Source organism: Rhinolophus hipposideros (assembly GCF_964194185.1).
Source record: "Rhinolophus hipposideros genome assembly, chromosome: 11".
In the NCBI taxonomy this organism is placed as follows: Eukaryota; Metazoa; Chordata; class Mammalia; order Chiroptera; family Rhinolophidae; genus Rhinolophus; species Rhinolophus hipposideros.
Genome location: NC_138057.1, coordinates 20075390 through 20097505, shown reverse-complemented (window position 1 = coordinate 20097505; position 22116 = coordinate 20075390). Strand labels below are relative to the sequence as shown.

The 22116-nt window shown below is 40.0% G+C and overlaps 1 protein-coding gene across 1 annotated transcript in view; it reads right to left on the bottom strand.

Moving 5' to 3' along the window:
* The window catches only part of SAXO1 (stabilizer of axonemal microtubules 1), a gene marked incomplete at both ends in the record, with an annotated part of 98584 nt that extends 91651 nt beyond the window's left edge, over positions 1 to 6933 (bottom strand). The window contains one exon of the mRNA XM_081065938.1: positions 6887 to 6933. Coding sequence (XP_080922064.1) covers positions 6887 to 6933 — 47 coding nt within the window. The remainder of the gene's footprint in view (positions 1 to 6886) is intronic.
* Positions 6934 to 22116: the final 15183 nt, after the last annotated feature.

The following is a 22116-nucleotide window of genomic DNA, read 5'->3' as shown; positions in this document are numbered from 1 at the left end:
CGGAATGTTTGTTAATGTCAGTCTGAACTTGGGAGGTATAATCATGGCTGGACTCAAGTGTAGACATCTCTGAGAGGGCAGAGGGCCTCCCAGATGTGTGAAGAGCAGATGAAATCTTTACAGACCATTCCTATCCTCCAAATGGAATCAAGTCCCCCAAGTACTTAAGCAAATCACCCTGTTTTAATTATCTGGAGAGCATTTTCATTCTCTGCCAGTTAATAAACTAAACTAACACTTTATAATAAACTAACACTTCCCTGGAGTGCAAGCTCTGCCTGAAAGCAGAGGTCTCGTCCACTCCTCCAAGGACGTCGCTGCCAAGAACAGACTGGTATCTTCCTACCATTTATCTATGCCTTACCATACATGCCAGCCATTGTTCTATTTGCTTACTTACTATTGACTCCATCCTCACGACAACTCTGTGAGGTGCTGTACTATTATCTCCATTTTACAGTTAAGGACACTGAGGCACACAGAAGTTCTCTGCTATAATGCGGTTCAGCATCACAAATGATGAGTGGAAAGGCTGGGATTTGAACCCAGGTGGTCTGGCTGTGCCGATTCCTATACTCGGCAGCCTCTCATGATGAATCATTTGTTGATTAAAGTAAGAAAGCAAGAAAAATGACAAGAATAGAATGGAAATGCGAGACCTTTAAGAAAATATGAAGCGAACTACAAATCTATACAGAAGTTCTAATTGAATAACAGACTTAAAGTTGGCCTACTTCAGATAGTGTGTATTTATTTTAACAGAAAAAAAAAAGAAAAAGAAATGCTGCTCTTTTGAGTATATAGTTTTTTGGGGGAGAAGACTGTTTTATCTATGTGATTCTCCTGCTCAGATTCAGAGTTCACATTCTGAGGCATTGAAGGAGCCCTGTACAATTTGCCTCCCTGGAGCCTCTGGCCCGATCTCCCTCTTCCCGCTGGAGCACTCGAGCTGTGATGTCTCCGTGTCTCTAAGACCACTGGGCCCCTGAAGCTGGTATTGACAACCCTGCCCCCAACATAATCTCTCCCTTCAGTGCTCACTTCTAGGAGCCAAGTCTGTGCTCTTCCCCCACGTAATCCTCACGCCTATCCTAACAATAAGGTATCGTTATTATCTCTATTTCTCAGAAAGAGTAAATGATTTTCACAAACTCACACAGTTAAAAAAGGGCAGAGCCAGTATTTGAAAGCGGGCAGTCTGACTCTAGCACTCGCTTTCCAAATCACCCCAACCAAGCACATCATTTCCCCTTTCTATAGCTTTCTCTGCGACCCCCTGCCAAAGTGATCTCACCTGAAATCCGACATCACTTATTTTATCAGTCTCATTCATCTGAAGCATAGGTACTTTTCCGCCATGAGATATGTCATCTGCCCAAATAAACTACAAATCACTTGAAGGTCAGTCTAAAATATTTTAATATCAATAGAGGGACTGATGTTTAAACCTCCCCACAACAGTATGGAATTAGAGCAGGGGTACTCTAAACTAATCAATGTGTAGGCTATAAGATTGAGTAGATTATTTTAACTGCTGTAATTTGAATTACTACTGCTATAAGTTGTACTCTGTAATTTCATAATATCTGAAATTTAATTATACACACTGACTTATTCTCATTTTATAAGATGAAAGGTATATATGAACAAGTAAACATTAATTCTGACATCACAAATATGCCATAATTTTTAAAGAACATAGAATGTAACAACATGACAAGTGCATAAATTCTACAATAAATATAATTCAATTTTAAAATGAAAAAGGTTTCCCTCTCCCTTGGCTTCTCTATCTGGAGTCTGCTAAAGACAAAAAGTCACCAGCAAGCATCTATTAAAACTTGGGTGTGTTTTTTTTTTTCTTAATCAGAATTTATGAAGTCAATTTTATTTAAATGAAAAACAAGAATTCTTCTTGAAACATGTAATATCAAACCAATTCCTCGATTTTTTTCCTTTCTCTTAATTTGTAACAGAGACTCTAAGAAAATAAAATCTAAGGTTAAGGAAATTTCCATCTATGTGAAGAAAATATTTTCCAAAATTAAAATAACAAGTTCCTCCCTGGTTAACATAACTGATTTAAGTTGCAGATACACGGCTGCCCCTGAGATCACCTTCCTCCCCAAGCTCTGTGAAGGGGCCAAATCCACATCCTTTTCAGCAATTTGCAAGTCCTCTATGGGACTACCTTTTTTTATGAAATGCTGCACATACTACCAATGCTACATAAATATTTCATGATACATTACCCAGTCCTGGAATTTCCTGCAAGATTGCACAGTCTTTAAAATAGTGCACTGCAAGCCATAAAATAATCAGATATAAAAGTAAGCTATATCAATCCTTTGATTAACTATAATTTTTTTTACAAGAATTTCAGAAAAAGAAGTGTAACTACATTTTAATCTCAGAAGAGAGATTTGCAATTTATATTACCTTACTAAAAGGCTTTTAGAATTACACCTATTTCTTTACACATGAGATAATATTTATTGAGTGGACAGGAACGTTCCTATTGTACAGTAGTTTAAAATGGCCCAGCGTGACTTGAAAATAGACCACAGACTATGAATTGTAACATCTGTGTCTGATAGATACACAGTAGGAGATGAATAAAATCTGACTATTCTAAATTGTGCCTCAACATAATGTGTTCCTGTATATTAAAATGAATCTCAATACTCGAATTTCCTTATCTGTAAAATTAAAAGAACTAAAGACCACTCAGATTCCTTTCAGCTTTATAAAGCTGATTAACATTTTTATTTTATCGGCAACTCTCTAGCAACCCCCCTACCCATTTCAAATTTAGTAATTTGGTACAGGAACAGCTCAGTAAACAGAAAACATCCCCAGGGCAAAACGGAAGCTAAGATCAAGGAATCAGATTTCCAAACTAAGCAATGCTTCCCCACGTTGAGGGACCCCCCAGTAAGATAATAATATATGAGAACGTGCTTTTAAATTTTTCAAGACACTACAGAAATGTAAAGTGGTATAATACTGAAAATTGTGAAAGGTGGCACTTTTCAATAACAGAAAGTGCTGGGATATTCAAACATGATTGGAAATACTGTGCTCTCATATACAAAAGTAGGGTCACTCCACTCAAACCCCTCCCAATGTAGCTGTCAAGATAATTAAATGGTAGTTTGATTTTTTAAAAAAAACTGCTCATTTTACTGTATTTCTACAACTCATGCATATTTTTGCTTATTGGCATTGATTGTATTAAAAAGAGAATATTAGAGCATTTTATGATAATAATTTCAATTGCCAGATTTTGATTGTCAAGTGGAGTGTCGTGGAGGGAGAGCCTTGAGCCTGATACAGTAAAATATGTCTGGCTTTTAAAACCAGCAAAGCTCATTAAAAAGTTTTATGAGTGGTTGGAATCTTTAGATTTAGATATTGAAACACCTTCACTTTGTAATCTGTGATCTCCTCAAGGTATACCACTTCCTGAGCTCTGCTGGGCCCTAAACTCTAATTGCTCATTTTAGAAAATTTAATAAGGTAACTCTATAAAAAATTAAACTAAAGGAAAATCCAGAACGCCAAGGTTTTGTTTTCCCTTTAGGTGGGACTGGCTTAAGAGAGTTGGTTGGGAAAGGCTGCCATCTTGTGGCCAAAAGTAAAAACTTGCTCCTAGAGCGCCGCCCATTCCCTGAACCTCTGACAGCTGCTCCTACAGAAGGAAGCCTTCCCACCCAGCTCTCCGTGCATCCATCCCAAGCCTCCCCACTAACAGCAGCAAATTCTTCAAAATTAAAGTTGAAATGACATTAAAGAACTCTTTGCTCAAAGAGAACCTTAGGAGGAAGATGCAGTGGGAGAGAGGAAGGAGTGATGTGGGCTTCCCTCCCTCCCTGGCAGCCCCAAGAGCTTCCAGTTTCCTGATTGAAGCCATTGGAGGAACTGAAGCCCAAAGATCCCGTGACTCACTCAGAAACCCCAATCTCCCTCTTTCCCAATGCAGGGCTCTCTCCTCTGACAGGTAGAGTTCTTCTTCACACATGCTTTTCCTCCAGATTTCTCATCATTTTCCCATAACCTCAGGCTGGAAAAAGCCCAAAATCATTGACTTCTAGAGCTTAGAGAACACCAATAAATTTCCTCTCACTCACTCCCAACACACCTCTGAGCAGATTTGACTGGGGGTGAGGAGGAGGAAGAGTCCCAAATAATGAGACTCTAAATCCTTGTCGTCCAATGGGACTTCCTGCAATGATGGAAATGTTCCCTATCTGCACCGTCCGGTAGAGTGGCCACTACACACTTTGAGCATTTGAGTGTGGCCGGGGAATTAGCATTTTAATTTCATGTAATTTTAATTAATTTAGATTAAATTGCCACCTAGGATTAGTGGCTACCCTACTGGACACCACAGCTATAGATCTTGCCTCTCTAATCCCAGCATATCACCTTTACAAACAAACAAAAATACTGATTGATGCAAAAAGATGTTTTGACTGCTATACGGAGAATAATGTGTTAGCATTATACAGCATACACACTTGAAATAGAAAATATAGGCTCTGCTTCCCAGGAGTATAACATCAAATAGGAGTGGTAAGGTATGCAGACTCATAAATAAATCCAAGAACACAGGGAGTGGGCGCCCCTCTGATGGGGAACTACAGAGCTGTGTTGATGGGGGACTTGCTACTGAAACAGGACCTGAAAAGGTCATGCAGCAGGAGGAGGGGACATGGGCATTTTAGAGAAAGGGAGCAAGGGTAAGTGTGGGGACAGAGCCCCAGAGAGCAGTTTCCAGCATCTCGGCCTCACATGGAGGGGTGCTGGCTCAGGTAGTAGATGGCCATCAACTGTGATTGGATGGCCATCAGCTGTGGCTAGTTGGCCGTCAGCTGTAACCAGTGAGCCATTGGCCACTAATATAACTGCTGAGGCTATGCTAGCGGGAAAAAATGGGGACCAGCAAGAAGATGGTGGCTGAGCTAGCAAGAGCAGATTGCAGTTAGGATGGCGGGTTGCGGACAGTGTGGAGCCAGCTTCCAGAGAGACTATAGTGCTGCCAGCGAGAATATAGTGGTATGACTCCCCTACCGATGGCTCCGTGCGTGTTCCTTTTTGGCCTCACCATGTCCTGCGTTCTTATGTGGGGATCGGGAGCTGAGACCCCGCAGGCTGCCCCGCACAACACGTGTCACAGCGAGCAGGGTATGGTGCCAGCCAAGGCTCTCCGAAGGGCGGTGGAGCAGTTTGTGCGTGAGTCTGAGGAAGACCAGGAGGAGCAGCTGCCGGAGAGCTGGACCCCCATGGAGGGGTGGGAAGACGTGGACGGTTCCCCAACCAGCAGAGGCCAGAGAAAGCGAAGGTCATTGGGGTCCTGTGGGCTGGGAAGTACTTGCTGAGGCAGCCCAGATGCAGGACTTGTAGTCCTAGGAGGAAAGGCTTGCTGAGTCCTCCTTGGGAGATGAGGATGAGGTCAAGGTCATTCCTCACCCCCAGGACAGCTCTGGCGAATGACTATGGACTATGGGGAATTGCCTTCCATCCCTAATTTAATGGACCGCTTGACTGTTTGCTTGGGAACGTACCACCATGTAGTGGAACTGGCAGATGTTTGCTTTTGTGTCTTGACCAGCCACTGTGGAGAATATGTGAGAAAGACTGGCTGTGCCCAGAAAGACTAGTGGTACCTGCGAAACCCTGGCTGTGCCCAGGAAGTCTGGCTGTGTCCAGAGAGAGTGGCAGTGCCCTGAGAGGTCCTGGCTATGTCCAGGAAGCCTGGCTGTGCCCAGAGAGGGTGGCAGTGCCCTAGGAGGTCTTGGCTATGTCCAGGAAGTCTGGCTGTGCCCAGAGAGAGTGGCAGTGCCCTCAGAGCCCTGGTTGAATCCAGGAAGTCTGGCTGTGCCCAGAGAGAGTGGCAGTGCCCTGAGAGGTCCTGGCTATGTCCAGGAAGTCTGGCTGTGCCCAGAAGTACTGGTGGTGCCCTGAGAAACCCTGGCTGTGCCCAGAGAGCCTGGCTGTGTCCTGGATATTGCATTCACCTCCAGGCTCCTAGCACAGGGACCCTCGTGGAAGACGCTTGTCACGTAGATTGTGAAGCAAGACCCTGTAGGGGTGGAGTATGGGGACAGAGCCCCAGAAAGCAGTTTCCAGGATCCCGGCCTCACATAGAAAGGTGCTGACTCAGGTAGATGTGATTAGATGGCCATCAGTTGTGGCTAGTTGGCCGTCAGCTGTAACCAGTGAGTCACCGGCCACTAATATAACTGCTGTGGCTACGCTAGCAGCAAATGGGGGCCAGCAAGAAGATGGTGGCTGAGCTCGCAAGAGCGGATTGCAGTTAGCACGGCGGAATGCGGGTTACAGGTTGCAGAGAAGTGGACAGCAGGTTGCAGACAGTGTAGCTCCTGTTTCCTGTGTCTCCAACCCAGCGGCCAGAGAGACTATAGTGAGATGACTCCCCTACCTTTTGGCTCCATGGGTGTTCCTTTTTGGTCCCACCATGTCCTGCGTTCTTATGTGGGGAGCAGGACCAGAGACCCTGCGTGACTCCCTGCACGACACCATCTTCTTCCAAAAGAAGTCCAACAAAAGCAGTAAGAGGCATCCTCAATCTGACCAGGGATTTTCAATCCTTGCCTGACCCTTTCTGGGCTGCCGGGAGGGGACTGGGCCCATTTACAACCTCCGTGCAACTAGGAACTGAAGGAAGAACGGGACAACCACCTTCACTGGGACTGATTAACCTGGGGGCACACTGAATGCTGGTTGACACCACTGCAGCCTAAAACAGGGTGACAAGGGGACAAATCGACCGTGATGCTGCCTGAAGCAGCAGCACAGGGTTAGGTCTCAGCCTAGCTTTCCCAAGTCTGAAAATCCAGGCGCCTAGGCGTGACCACCTTACCCGCAGGAGCACAGGTCGCAGATGCACTTGCTCTTCACTGGGGCCATGTGGAGGCCTGGATGTCCACGCGGAGCATTCCCGGCCGTCGCCCGCCGCGCTGGGGGAGCACCAAGTCTCAAGGGCCTTAGCAAGTGTTCTGTATCTTTACTCCAGAGAAAACTTCAGTGGCCCTTTCCCAAAGTCCGGTCGTCTGTTCCGTTCCTTGAGTTGGCCTGGCGGAAGAACAGCACGGAGCGTGGACAGCGAGCCAGCCCAGTGACCTCCCGCTGCACGTGGCGCCCCGGCCTCTGCAGGCCCAACTGCACACTTGGAGGAGCTTTTGTGGCCCTGGAAGCAGCTCCGCCCGCGGACCAGCGGGAGCTCTGTGACATCGCTGGGGCCAGGAGGCGTGCCTCTAGGTGGCAATGATGTCACAGGGCCGCTTGTGAGGTCAGGAAGCCCCCGGCGCCTCACCTGGCAGGCCCAGGACAAAGGTTCTCCACTGAACCTTGAAGAAACCTGAAGAAAGGTGAAGGACATGCAGATTTTGGAAAGCTCGTGGGTGAGCAAGTCAGCATATGCCGTGATCACTGGTGCAAAAAGGCTGAAAACTCCACTGTCACCATATTGAGTGGCATTTTCCATCCCTAGGATCCATGGCGACTCTTCTTACAGAAAGGCATCCCTTGACTTTCCGAAAGCTGGCCTTAAATACCATTTCCAGATCCTTCTTGAGAAAATCGATACCTTTTGCCCCACCCATGGACTGTGTAGAACAGGTGGGTGCTCAATCACTTCTCCAGGTGCTAGTCATGATGCTGTGGGACACTGGTTAAATTTCAGTCGGCTTACTAATAACAAGAAGGGGTGCCCCACTCCCGGAGTTTCTGATTCAATAGGCCTGGGGTGGGTGGAGAATTTGCAGGACTAACAAGTTCCCAAATGCTGCTGCTGCACCGGAGACCACACTTTGAGAAGCACAGCTTTAGAGATTCCTTGGTATTCTCCAACCAGCTTTCCATTAGTATAATATTTCTTCAGGTTACCTGACCCTGACAACCACTACAGACAGTGTGGCTCCTGTCTTGGACTCACGTGGAAAGGTGCTGGCTCAGGTAGTAGATGGTCATCAGCTGTGACTAGTTGGCCATCAGCTGTGACTGGTTAGCCATTAGCCACTGATAACTGCCGTGGCTGAGTTAGCAAGCAGCAGATTGCAGTTGGCAAGTGGGATTTGTTGGCAGAGAAGAGGTCGGCAGGCTGCGGATCGTGTCAGGCAGGGTCTTTTGTAAGAATGTAGGACACGGTGAGGCCAAAAAGGAACACCCACGGAGCCATAGATAGGGGAGTCATACCACTATAGTCTCGCTGGCAGCTGGGTTGGAGATACAGGAAGCAGGAGCCATAGAATCCGCAATCCACACTCCGCCGCTTGCTAGCTCAGCCACCATCTTCTAGCTAGCCCCCCATTTGCTTCTAGCGTGGCCACGGCAGTTATATTAGTGGCCAATGGCTCACTGGTTACAGCTGACAGCCAACTAGCCACAGCTGATAGCCATCCAATCACAGTTGATGGCCATTTACTACCTGAGCCAGCACCTTTCCATGTGAGGCCGAGAGCCTGGAAACTACTCTCTGAGACTCTGTCCCCACACCCACCCTGCATGCCACGGAGTCAGTCAGAGGATTCTTGGACTGCAAGAAACTTACTATGCAGAGTTTTTGGTTTTTGTTTTTGGGTGTTGTTTTTATTTTGTGGGTGGTGGAGAACGGGAGTTCTTCCACGTTAGGCTTCAGAACAGATCAGCAAACTATTGTCTGCAGGATAAATTCAACTGGCCAGCTGTTTTTGTATTGCCAGCAAGCTAAGACTGTTTTTTACATTTTTTAATGGTTAAAAAAATTAAAAGAATATTATATGAAACATACAAAATTCAAATTTTGGTGTTTATAAAGTTGTGAATTTTGTCCAGAATTTGTGGAAATATTCCTGATCTTGCTTTTGGCCCACAAAAAATAAAATATTTACTACATGACTTTTACAGAGAAAGTTTGCCAAGCCCAGCTCTAGAAAGTCAAAAAGGTGGATCTGTTAATTCCAGAATTTACTGTCACTTGCAAAACTTATGATTGTTCTTAACAATAGTGGGGAGGTGGGTGAAGCTGCTCCTTGCCTTCCTGGTATGAGGTCAGGGTGCTAAAGGGAGGATAGAAACTGGTGGGGGGTGGGGAGAGGCAGATAAGATGGAGAGGTGGGAGCTATTGGAAGGCAAGGCAAAGCCTGTATGCCATCCCTTGCAGTTGACAGGAAGCATCACACGCCCTTTGCAGAGAAACTATAGTGCTGGACACCAGCCTTCTCTTATCAGCTGCCTAAAGATTCTCCAGGAATCTTCCAGAAGAAGGATGACCCACTCATGCCCCAGGCTTTGATGAGGACCACACACATACCCCCAATCAAACTGCCTTGGTACATGTGGATAGCAAGACTTGTCAGCATTCCATGGCACTCCCAACTTTTCCCATCCCTGCCTTCAACAGAGGGTGGAGAGCTTGAAAGATGAAGATAGTGTGGATAAAATTACCTCAATGCGGGTGTTTCTGTAGAGCTGGTGCTAGGCAGAACAACCTCCCCCCACACACACAACCTTGTGACATTCACTGCCCATGTTTTGTTAGTTCCAGCCAACTCTAAATCATATAAATACCTCTCGAACCCTGTTCCAAAATGTCCTTGCTTATGGAGAATTTATTGTCACCTTCTATGCATCAGAAACTTCCACGTACTTTCTCATATGCTCTCTCATCTCTCCCTTAAAACTCACATAAATCTAACATATCCATATTACAAATCAGAACACTGAAACTAGGAGATAAACTCACTCAAGATGACATAGTTAATAAATACTAGAGTGGGATTCAGACTGACCTACATCTTTCTTTTCAAACCTTTCCACACAGGAAAAGGACAAAGAAAAGGAAAAAATGGGTAAGCTGGAGATCTTAGAGACCACTACAAATGGTATTTTATCTTACGATTTTTACATTTACTTCTCAATATGGCCATCCTTATTTAATATTTTCCCCAAAGTCTTTTCACAAAATTGACACTCTGTGAAGCTATACAATTTTTATTCTGTGGCCTTCTAACCCACCCTATCCCAAACTCATTGCTATATACCATCTGAAAATCTACTCTTTGTAGAACATTATTAAAAATCTATAGTTACTCATCTGAGCACAAAGCACTTTAGTAAAACATTGTCTTTTCTGTATCCTTAACCATTTAGATTGCTAAACTTCACTGGTACCAATAGAAGACTAGCACATCATAACACACAAATTGGACCTGTACCATTCAACCATTTATTTCTTCCACAAACACCTACTGGTTCCCTAAAATGAGTCAGGCATTCTGCTGAATGATGGAGACAAGGGACAGTGCCCTCATGGAACTTAATCTAAAGGGAGAAGCAGATGACTAAAATATTGCCCAAGTGTATCCCTATAAGCTATTATAAGTATCAAGAAGGAAAAATAGGGGGACACAGTGAATTATATCAAATATTTAAGGAATAAGTAATACGAATCCTACCCGTGCTCTTTTAGAAAATAGAGGAGAAAGGAACACCTCCCCAGAATGAATTTCAAAACCAGACAAAACTGTTACACAAAATCTACAGACCAATATCTCTCATAAATATGAATGTAAAAATCCTTTAAAAATATTAACTGAAACCAGCAACATACAAAAAGGATTATATACCATAACTAAGAGGAGTTTATCCTAGGAATAAAAGGCTGTTTTATCATTGGAAAATTAATGTAGTACACCATATCAATAGAATAAAAGACAAAAACTACTTCATCTTCTCAATGGATTCAGAAAAAGCATTTGACAAAAATCCAGTACTTGTTCTTGATAAAAATCCTCAACAAATCAGGAAAAGAATGGAATTCTCAATCTGATAAAGGGCATTTACAGAAAAGCTACATGTCATGCTTAGTGGTAAGACTGAATCCTTTCCCCTTTATGTGAGAAACTGGACACTTATATCCAAACTCCATCACTTCTGTTCAACACCCTACTGGAGGTTATCACCAGTGGAATTAAAAAAAAAAAAAAGAAAAAATCCATGGGTCGGCCAGGTGGCTCAGGAAGTTAGAGCTCCATGCTCCTAACTCCGAAGCCTGCCGGTTCGATTCCCACATGGGCCAGTGGGCTCTCAACCATGGTTGCCAGTTCAATTCATCGAGTCCCACAAGGGATGATGGGCAGCGACTCCTTCAACTAAGATTGAACACGGCACCTTGAGCTGAGCTGCCACTGAGCTCCCAGATGGCTCAGTTGGTTGGAATGCATCCTCTCAACCACAAGATTGCCTGTTGGACTCCCGCAAGGGATGGTGGGCTGAGCCCCCTGCAACTAGCTACCGCAACTGGACCTGGAGCTGAGCTGCGCCCTCCACAACTAAGACTGAAAGGACAACAACTTGAAGCTGAACAGCACCCTCCACAACTAAGATTGAAAGGACAACAACTTGACTTGGAAAAAAGTCCTGGAAGTACACACTGTTCCCCAATAAAGTCCTGTTCTCCTTCCCCAATAAAATCTTTTTTAAAAAAATCCAGATTGGAAAGGAAAGAAATAAAACTGTATTTGCAGATGACTTGATCCTTTATGTAGAAGACCCTAAGAACTCTATTTAAAAAAAAAAAAAAACTACTAGAAATAATAAAGAAGCAAGGCTGCAGGAGACAAGATCAATTACAAAACATCAATTGAATTTCCATATAGTAGCAACAAGCAATCCAAAAGTTAATAAAACAATTTGATTCACAACAGCATCAACATGAATAAAACATGTAGGAATAAATTTAACCCTGTAACTGAGAGACTTTTATAGTGAAAGCTACAAAGCACTGGTGAGAGAAATTAAGATCTAAATGAATGCAGATATATATCATGTACATAGATCAAAATATGCAATATTGTTAAGAAGGCAATTCTCCCGCAAATTGATTTATGGATTCAAGGCAAAGGACCTAGAATAACCAGGTAGTTCTGAAAAAGAACAACAGAGAGAACTCAAACCACCCAATTTCAAAACTTATCAAAATTATAGCTAAAGTTATCAAGACAGTGTGATATTGGCTAAGCATAGACATGTAAATCAAGGAACAGAATGGAGAGTCCATAATTAAACTCTTACATCTATGGTCAATTGATTTCCAAAAAAGGTGACAAGGCAATACAATAAGGAAAGGAAGGTCTTTTCAACAAATGATGCTGAGATGATTGGACATCTATACGCAGGGGAAAAAGAACACTTATCCCTTCATGTCGCCTCATACAAAAATTAACAAAAATGCATCAGAGCGTTAAATGTAAAACCTAAAACTACAAAACATATAGAAGAAAGCAAATAACTATCGGCTAGACAGATATCTTAGATATACACCAAAATCATGATCTGTAAAAATAAGACATATCAGACTTCATAAAATTTAATAATTTATTATTCAAAAGACACTATTAAGAGAATGGAAAGATAAGTACAGACTGGGAGAAATACTGTGTTTCCCCAAAAATAAGACCTAGCCAGACCATCAGCTCTACTACATCTTTTGGAGCAAAAATTAATATAAGACCCAGTCTTATATTAATATCATATAAGACCGGGTCTCATATAATATAATATAGTATAATATAATGTAATGTAATGTAATGTAATGTAATGTAATGTAATGTAATACTGGGTCTTATATAAGTTTTGCTCCCAAAGACTCAGTAGAGCTGATGGTCCGGCTAAGTTTTATTTTCGGGGAAACACAGTACTTGCAAATCATTTATCTGATAAAGAACTTGTATCCAGAATAAACAACTCTTACAACTCATAACCCAATCTAATTAAAGAGCAAGAGATGTTAAGAGATTTCACCAAAGAAAATATACGAATGCCTAGTAAGCACATGAAAAGACGTTTGTGCAGAAAGGAGTTAATGTAACAAGCCTGAAACTGCTATCTTGGAAAGTCTTGCTTGCAAAGATTGCCCTTGGCTGAGAACTTGGGTTGTGGGAGCATTCCCACCTTTCCCTAATAATAATGGTTCACTGTACCTAAACTGTTGAATCAATGTGGTTTATACTGAACATCTACTTGCTTTCTGGAAACGCGGAATTTTGGTAACATGTTAGCTAAGTAGATGGTGCCTATACGACCGGCTCCCAAAAAAACCCTGAGCCATGAATCCCTAATGAGATTTCCTTGTAGACAACATTTCACATGTGTTGTCACAAGTTACTGCTGGAAGAACGAAGCACATGCTGTGTGACACCACTGGGAAAGGACTTTTGGAAGCCTGTGCCTGGTTTCCTCCAGACTTCACCCCATTTGCCTTTTCCCTTTGCTGCTTTTGCTCTGAGTCTTTTCACAGTAATAAATCATAGCCAAGAGTATAACTACCTGCTGAATCTTCTGAGTCCTGCTCACAAATCATTGCGCATAGGTGTGTTCTTCAGGATCCCCAACACAATGCATGACATCAATAATCGCTATGCAAATTAGAACCATAATGAGAGTCCACTTCATATCTATTAGAATGGCTATAATCCAACATTGTTGCCAAGGTTGTGAAAAAAAGTGGAACTCTCATACATTGCTAGTAGGAATGTAAAATGGAATAGCTGCTTTAGAAAACAATTTGTCAGTTTCTTAAAAATGTAAACATATACTTACCGGATGACCCAATAATTTAACTCCTAGGTATTTACCCAAGAGATATGAAAACATAGGTCCACAGAAAAATTTTTAATATGAACATTCATGGTAGCATAATTTATAATAGCATAAAAAGTGGAAACAATCTCAATTTCCATCAACTGGTGAATGAACAAACAAAATATAATAGTGTATAGTCATACAATGGAACACTATTCAGCAAGGAAATAAAAATAAATGGAGGACTAATACATGTTACAATATGGATGAACCTCAAAAAACCTTATGCTAAGAGAAAGAAGTAAAATACAAAAAAAATTATATCTTGTATGATTCCACTTACATGAAATTTCTAAAGACAAATCTATAGAGACAGAAAGCAGACAGTGGCTTCCTGGGTCTCAGGGTGGGAGCAGAGACTGATGGCAAACAAAGGCAAGGGAACTTTTGGGAGTGGCAGAAATATTCTAAAACTGAGCTGTGACGGAATTGCATATTTATATACAATGGATGAATTTTATAGTATGTAAATTATAGCTCAATAAAGCCTTTTTTTTAAGAAGAAATAACCTAGCAAAACGTCCCTCTCAATATCGTTATCAAAATATTATTCAGTTTTGAGTAATTTAAGTCAAGATTCCTCTCATTTCCAAATAAAGTAGCAGATTGAACACATGGATTTATTTTTCTCTCTCCAAATATCCACTAAACTGAGAGTAATGGGATGACAGTGTAAGGGTAAAGACAGGATATGCTATAATAACATCAAATTTGCAAAAGCACAAGGAAGAATGGTAACTGACTTAGTTGATGCAAGAAAGCTGAATTCTTAGCCAGCAGTAGGGAAAGCCAGAAAGAAGCATTATTTTTACCACAGAACCTTCAAAATATTCAAGAATTGGCAGTATCAGTGGGAATAAAGATGGAACTAAAAACAGGATTGTCTGAAGATCTGTTTAAGAAGCAATGAGACCCACAACTCTCCTCCCCCAATTCCATATAACTAGACAATGGCTCTGCTCCCACCTGCCTTGCAGTTTTTATTCCCTGGAAAGAGTAAAATTGAGTATCTCTGAACTGGGGGACACCAAGGACATTGAGGACTGGCTACCATGTTGAAAACAGGACGATGAAGTGAAGTCTGCCTATAAACTGAATATTAGGACCCTAACTTTCTTCTCCCAGAATGAACAGAATGCTGTTCATCAGGGTTATATTCAGCCCAGCCCAGTAGAAGAATCTTAGGAGAATAAAACCAACCAAACAGAACAAGTCTAAAGATGCAGACAACAGAAGTTTCCTTAAAAAATGATCCAGCCAAATCACCCTTCAGTGAACTTCAGAGCCTGCCAGTGCTAGCCATAGGGTTTAAATAACTTCAAATGGGAGCAGAGAGCCAACGATCACTAGACAACTAGGGGAAGTTTCTAAAGTGAAAAAGAAAATCTATAAACAGTGGACTTGAACAACTCTATAGACCAAAAGGATATATACAGAATTTATCACCCAACAGCATATACAGAATTTATCTCCCAATCATACAAAAGACATGTTCAGAATTTATCACCCAACAGAATTTATACACATTCTTCTCACATACACACAGAACATTCTCCAGGTGAGATCATATGTTAGGCCACAAAACAAGTCTAAATAAATTTAAGAAGATAAAAGCATACCAAATATCTTTCCAATTACAATTGAATGATGCTAGAAATCAATAACAGCAAGAAAACATGAAAATTCACAAGTATGTGGAAACCAAATAGCACACTCTTGAATCATCACCAGGTCAAAGAGGAAATCAAAATGTAATTTAAAAATACCTTGAGGCAAACAAAAACACAGCTTACCAAAACTTATGGGATACAGCAAAAGCAGTAATAAGAGAAGTTTTCAGTGATAAAGATCTCGAACAACCTAACTTTACACCTCAAGGAAATAGAAAAAACAATAAATTAAACCCAAAGTTAACAGAAATAAGGAAATAATAAAGATCACAGTAGAAATAAATAAAATAGAGAAGAGAGAAAAAAATCAACAAAACTAAGAGTTGGTTTTTGGAAAAAATAAAATCAACAAACCTTTAGTTGAACTAAGAAAAAAAAAGAGAAGACAAATAAAATCAAAAATGAAAGAGGAAACATTAAAATGAATGTCTCAGAAATAAAAAGTATCATAAGGGACCATTATTAACAATTATACACATATAAATTGGGTAACCTAGAAGAAATGGGTAAACTCCTAGGAAAATACAACCTACCAAGACTGAATTGAGAAGAAATAGAAAGCCTGTAAAGACCTATACTTAACAAGGAGGTTGAAGTAGTAATCAAAAAACTCCCAACAAAGGAAAACCCAGGACCACGTGGTTTCACAGCTGAATTTAACCAAAGATTCAAAGAATTAATACCAATCCTTCTTAAAATCTTCACAAAAAATAGAAGTAAAGATAATACTTTCAACCTGATTTTATGAGGCCAGCATCACCTTGATAATAAAGCCAGATAAAGATACCACAAAAGAAGAAAGAGAAAGAGAAGGAGGAGGAGAAAGAAGAAGAAAGAAAACGACAGGCCAGTATCTCTGATGAACATAAATGCAAAAGCCCTCAATAAATTCTAGTAAACCAAATTCAACAACATATCAAAAGGATTATACACCTTGATCAACTGTAATTTATCCCTGGGATGCAAGGTTGTTTAAACATACGCAAATCGATCAATGTGATATGCATTAATTGAATGAAAGGTAAAAACTACAGGATCATCTCAATAGATACAGAAAAAGCATTTGACAAAATTCAACATCCATTCATGATAAAGCTTTTAAAATACGTATAAGAGGAAATTTCCTCAATACAATAAAGGCCATTTATGAAAAGCCATAGCTAACTAACATGGGGAAAAACTGAAAGTTTTTTCTCTAAGTTCCAGTAGAAGGCAAGGATGCCCACTCTTGCCACTTCTATTCAACATACCGTATTTCCCTGAAAATAAGACCGGGTCTTATATTAAATTTTGCTCCAAAAGAAGCATTAGGGCTTATTTTCATGGGATTTCTTATTTTTTTCATGTACAACAATCTACATTTATTCATTTATTCATGTACAAAAATCTACATTTATTCAAATACAGTCATGTCATCTTCTTCTGGAACATCATCATAACTCTCCAAACCCCAAATTCCAGCTCAAATTTCCTGTAGAACCATTGTCCCCAATCTCTCATGTCCAACAACAGAGCTCTCCTTAAATGAGTACTTTTTGTCCATGTAGCCTGCTCACAGTGCATTGGCAGCACAGCTGTCAGTGATTTTATCCCATGAATTCTTCACCCAAGTCACGACCTCTTGCAGGCTAGGCTTCACAAAGTTTCCACGCTGATTTCTCTCCATTCTATTTTCAATGTAGTCATTGATTTCCATGTGCAAATGATCCTTGAAGGGCTTGTTTATTGCAATATCAAGAGTCTGGAGATAGGCAGTCATTCCTGCGGGAATCATTATTTGATCTATTCTCTCTACAAAGAAGTTCTTCATGTCTTTAGCACGGTGAGTGCTAGCTGAATCCCAGACTGCAGACCTCTTTGGCCACAAAACAAAACAAAACAAATGGCAGCATTAAATCGACCCCCTTCCTTATAACTGCTTGAGTGCACCAGGCTTTTTTGGTTTCAAGAATATAAATGCCTGAAACACGTTCAACCTTATCTTTCTTGCCCTTAGTGATGATTACAGGTGGGGCTTTCTTTCCATCCAGATGAATTGCCAAAATACAGGTAACACATGCACTTTCGTAACCAGTGGAGGGAATGTAGATTGACAAGGCACCCCTCTGATCAATTGTTGTTGAGATCCTTGGCCCATAAACACTGCAGTTTCATCCATAGCAATCGTGTTGGAGAGTTGGTATTTAGAAAAGTCGATGCCATAGACAAAGGACTTGAATGCAAGTGCACGTTTAATAACTTCAGTATCTTCCAGCTTGAACAGTGTTGCTGATCTTCTTAGAGACAGTTCATATCACTGAAGGAAGCCATTCAGCCAGTGTTGTGATGCTTTGAATTCTTCTGGGGTTATTTCTAGCTGTGGTGCCATTGCATGGGCAAATGCTTGAGTATCAGCCCTGCACATAACCAGAGCCTTTGCTCTCCTGTCAGCAATCCATTCACAGATGATGTCTTCCAGCTCAGGAAATAATGGTTGCCGACTTGAAACACATTTGTGCTTCTTACACCTGTTGACTGAGGTTATCGTACTCTGCTTGCCATTTTCAGACCATTTGAAGATTCAACTTCTTCTCTTTGCAGAAAGACGTAGATTCTTGCCCCGGGAGTCCTCCACGATTCCTTTCTTATATTGGACAGAATAGCTCTTTCTTTTTGCACTCATCTTGTCTGGGGGTCAAAATATTATTCCCTTTAAATCTACCATTAAATCAAGTGTTAATTGAAGACTTACGAGACAGGAGTGGCAATAAAAATGATGACAGTTAAGAATGATGGTCCACCTGAATGATGAAAAATTTCATGTACCAAAATTCAGAAAACGTTTCTTTATTTCACATGAGTGCATTAAGTACATCCATTATAACACATGACGTATTGAATTATGAAGATTCATATTAGACACAACCATGTCCGTTTGTTATCAAGTGCACACACATTATTCGTGCATTGTGTCTGTACACCAATTGGTCATTTGGCAATAAGTCTCGAGTTCATCTGTTTACATAGGCGTTTACCTCTCATCAAAGGTGCCCGCTTGGGTATTTAACAAATACTTAATTGTAATTTATATTATCATTTATTTTAAATATTAATGTCAATAATGTTTATTTATATTTAATTATATATTAATATTATTTTATAATTCAATACGTCATGTGTTGCAATGGACATACTAAATGTATTTATCTGGCTGACAATCTTAACTGGGGCTTATTTTTAGAGTAGGGCTTATAGTACGAGCATCCTGAAAAATCACGCTAGGGCTTATTTTCTGGTCAGGTCTTATTTTGAGGGAAATACAGTAGTACTGGAAGTACTAGCAAGAGTAATCAGAAAAAATAATAAAAGTTATCCAAATTAGAAAGGAAAAAGTTAAATTATCACTATGTGTAGATTACATGATCCTACACATATAAAACCCCAACCCCCCCCCAAAAAAAAACTGTTGGAATAAACAAATTCAGTGATGTTTCAGGATTCAAAATCAATATACAAAAATCAGTTGTGCTTCTTTACACCAATAACAATCTATAGGAAAAGAAAATCAAGAAAATCCCACTTACAATAACATTAAAAAGAATACTTAGAAATAAATTTAAACAAGGAGGTGAAAGATCTGTACACCGAAAGCTATAAATCAATGATGAAAGAAATTGAAGAAAGCACAAATAAGTGAAATTATATCCTGTGTTCATAAACTGGAAGAATTAATATTGTTTAAATGTTTATATTACCCCAAACCATCTATCAATTCAATACAATCCTGATCATAATGCCAATGGTGTTTTTCCACAGAAATGGAAAGAATAACTCTAAAATTCATATGGGACCACAGAAGGTCCTGAATAGGCAAAGCAATCTTAAGAACAGAGTTGAAGGCATCACACTTCCTAATTTCAAATTATATTGCAAAGCTATAGTATAGTACTGGCATATGGAACAGAACAGAGAGTCCATAAATAAACCCAGGTGTATACAATCAACTAATTTTCTACAAGGGTCAAGATTACCCAATGGAAAAAGGATAGTCTCTTCAAAAAATGATGTTAGGAAAACTGGACAGCCACATGAAAAGAATGAAATTGAATCTCTGCATTATACTATACAAAAAGTCAATTCAAGCAAATTAAAGACTTGAACATAAGACCTAAAACCATAAAACTCCTAGAAGAAAGCATTGGGGAAAAGCTCCTTGACATTGGTCTTGGACATGCTTTTTTTGGTTATGACACCAAAAGTAGAAGCAACAAAATCAAAAATAAACAAGTGGGACTACATTAACCTAAAAAGCATCCACAGAAAAGTAAACCATCACCAAAATGAAAAGGCAACCTACGAATGGGAGCAAGTATTTACAAATTATTTATATGATAAGGGGGTTAATCCACAATTTATTTAAAAACTCATACAACTCAACAGAAAAAAAATCTGAATAGAAAATGGTCAAAGAAACTGAATAGACGTTTTTCCCTTGAAGTCATACAAATGGCCTACAGGTACGCAGAAAAAATGCTCATCACTAATTATCAGGGAAAAGCAAATCAAAACTACAATGAGATATCACCTGTTGGAATGCTTATCATCAAAAAGGTAAGAGATAACAAGTGTTGGTGAGGATGTGGAGAAAAGGCAATCCTTGTGCACTGTTCGTGGGAGTATAAATTGGTGCAGCCGCTGTGGAAAACAGTATAGCATTTCCTTAAAAAACTAAAAATAGGATTACCATATTACCCAGCAATTCCACTTCTGGATATATATCCAAAGGAAATGAAATCATTATCTTAAAAAGATATCTGCAACCCATATTCACTGCAGGATTATTTACAATTGCCAAGACATAGTAACAACCTGTGCCCATCGATGGATGAGTCGATAAAGAAAACTTGATAATTTTTCAGCCATAAAAAAGGAAATCCTACCATTTGCGACAATATGGTTGAAACTTAAAGGCATTATGCTAAGTGCAATAAGTCAAACAGAGACAAACAAATACTGTATGATCTCACTTACATATGAGTATTGAATCTAGAAAAAAAACTCATAGGTAGAGAAAATAGATTGGTGATTACCAGAGGCAGAGGTTGGAGAGTGGGCAAAATGGGTGAAGATTGTCAAAAGGCACAAACTTCCACTTAAAAGATAAATCAATCCTAAGGATGTAATATACAGTGTGGTGACTATAGTTAACAATATTGTATATTTAAAATTTGCTAAGATTAAATCTTAAAAGTACTCATAAGAAAAAATTTGTAACTACGTGAGGTGATGGTTGTCATACTTATTGTGGTAATCATTTGGCAATATATCAAATCATTTTATTGTACACCTAAAATTAACACAATGTTATATGTCAATTATATTTCAATAAAGCTGAAAAAAAGCTATCGCTATAATCAAGTATATATACTATCATAATTTAAATAAATCAAATGCTAAAAATAAAAAAATGTTCAGCTTATCTATGGGACAGCAAAAATTCTGCTACGGATATATTTTAGCTAAAATGTATGTCGATATCTACTTGTAGAATATGGTGTTAGAGAACCTTCTTGGTAGCTTATAAAACTGAAGGCGTGTTAAGTTTTAAACAGAAAATCATAATTTTTTACATTAAAAATGATTTTTATACAAATGGAATATTATTTGTGAAATAGGCTCAGTGAAATAAGCCAGACAGAAGACAAAAAGCTTGCATGATCTCACTTATGCATAAAATCTAAAAACATCGAGTACATAGTAGCAGAGAGTAAGTAGAATGGTGGTTAACCAGGAGCAGGGAGGTGGGGGAAATGGGGAGATACTGGTCAAAGGGTAAAAGTTGCAGTTACATTGGATGGAGACGTCTAGAGATCTAAACTACAGCATGATGACTATAATTAATTCTGTATTGAACACTGGAAATTGTCTAAGAGTGGATTTCAGGTGTTCTCACTACACAGAAAGGTAACTGTGTGAGATATGTTAATTAGCTTGACTATAGTAATTATGTCACCCTGTATTATCAAATCATTTTATACACTTTAAAGATATACTAATTATATTTTTTAAATTTATCGGGGTGACATTTGTTAGTAAAATTACTTAGATTTCAGGTGTACAATTCTGTATTACATCATCTATAAATCCCATTGTGTGTTCACCACCCAGAATCAGTTCTCCTTCCATCACCATATATTTGATCCCCTTTTCTATTTATATTTTTAACATAAAATTGCATTTCATCATTTAAGAGATGTGTAACGGAGCAAAGTTACTTAACCCCTCTAAGTTTCAATGAATTCACTTGAAAATCGGGTTACGTTATTGATTCATAGGGTCATTGTGAGGACTGAGCTAATACACGGGTTCCATGTTGTTTCCTCAAGCTTTGGAATGCTGACTATAAATTCTAATGTCTGAGATTACCGGTAAAGCAGGTGTGAGAAAGGAACTTGGGTCCAAGCGGAAAAAACAGTAACTGGGGGTCAGGATATATCACCCAGTAGGGATTTACCATCTAGCTCTGTAGCACTGAGCTGTCACTCAAGTTCTCAAAATCTCACTTTCCTCATCTGTACAGTTTTCATTTGCTCTGCCCTCATACTCAGTAAACTAGGGAATCTGGTGAGGCCTAATTTCGCTGAGAAGTTGGCCTTCCCCCCCTTCACCTGTCTCCTGCCTTGGCCGAAAACCACCCAAGCGCTCCCCGCCCTTAAAGCCAGTTGTGCTGTGTTGCAGGAGTTGGCCGCGAGATGGCAGCACTCTCCCAACCGACCACACGACATTCGTACACCTTGCAACTGTAAACCCCGTTGAAATA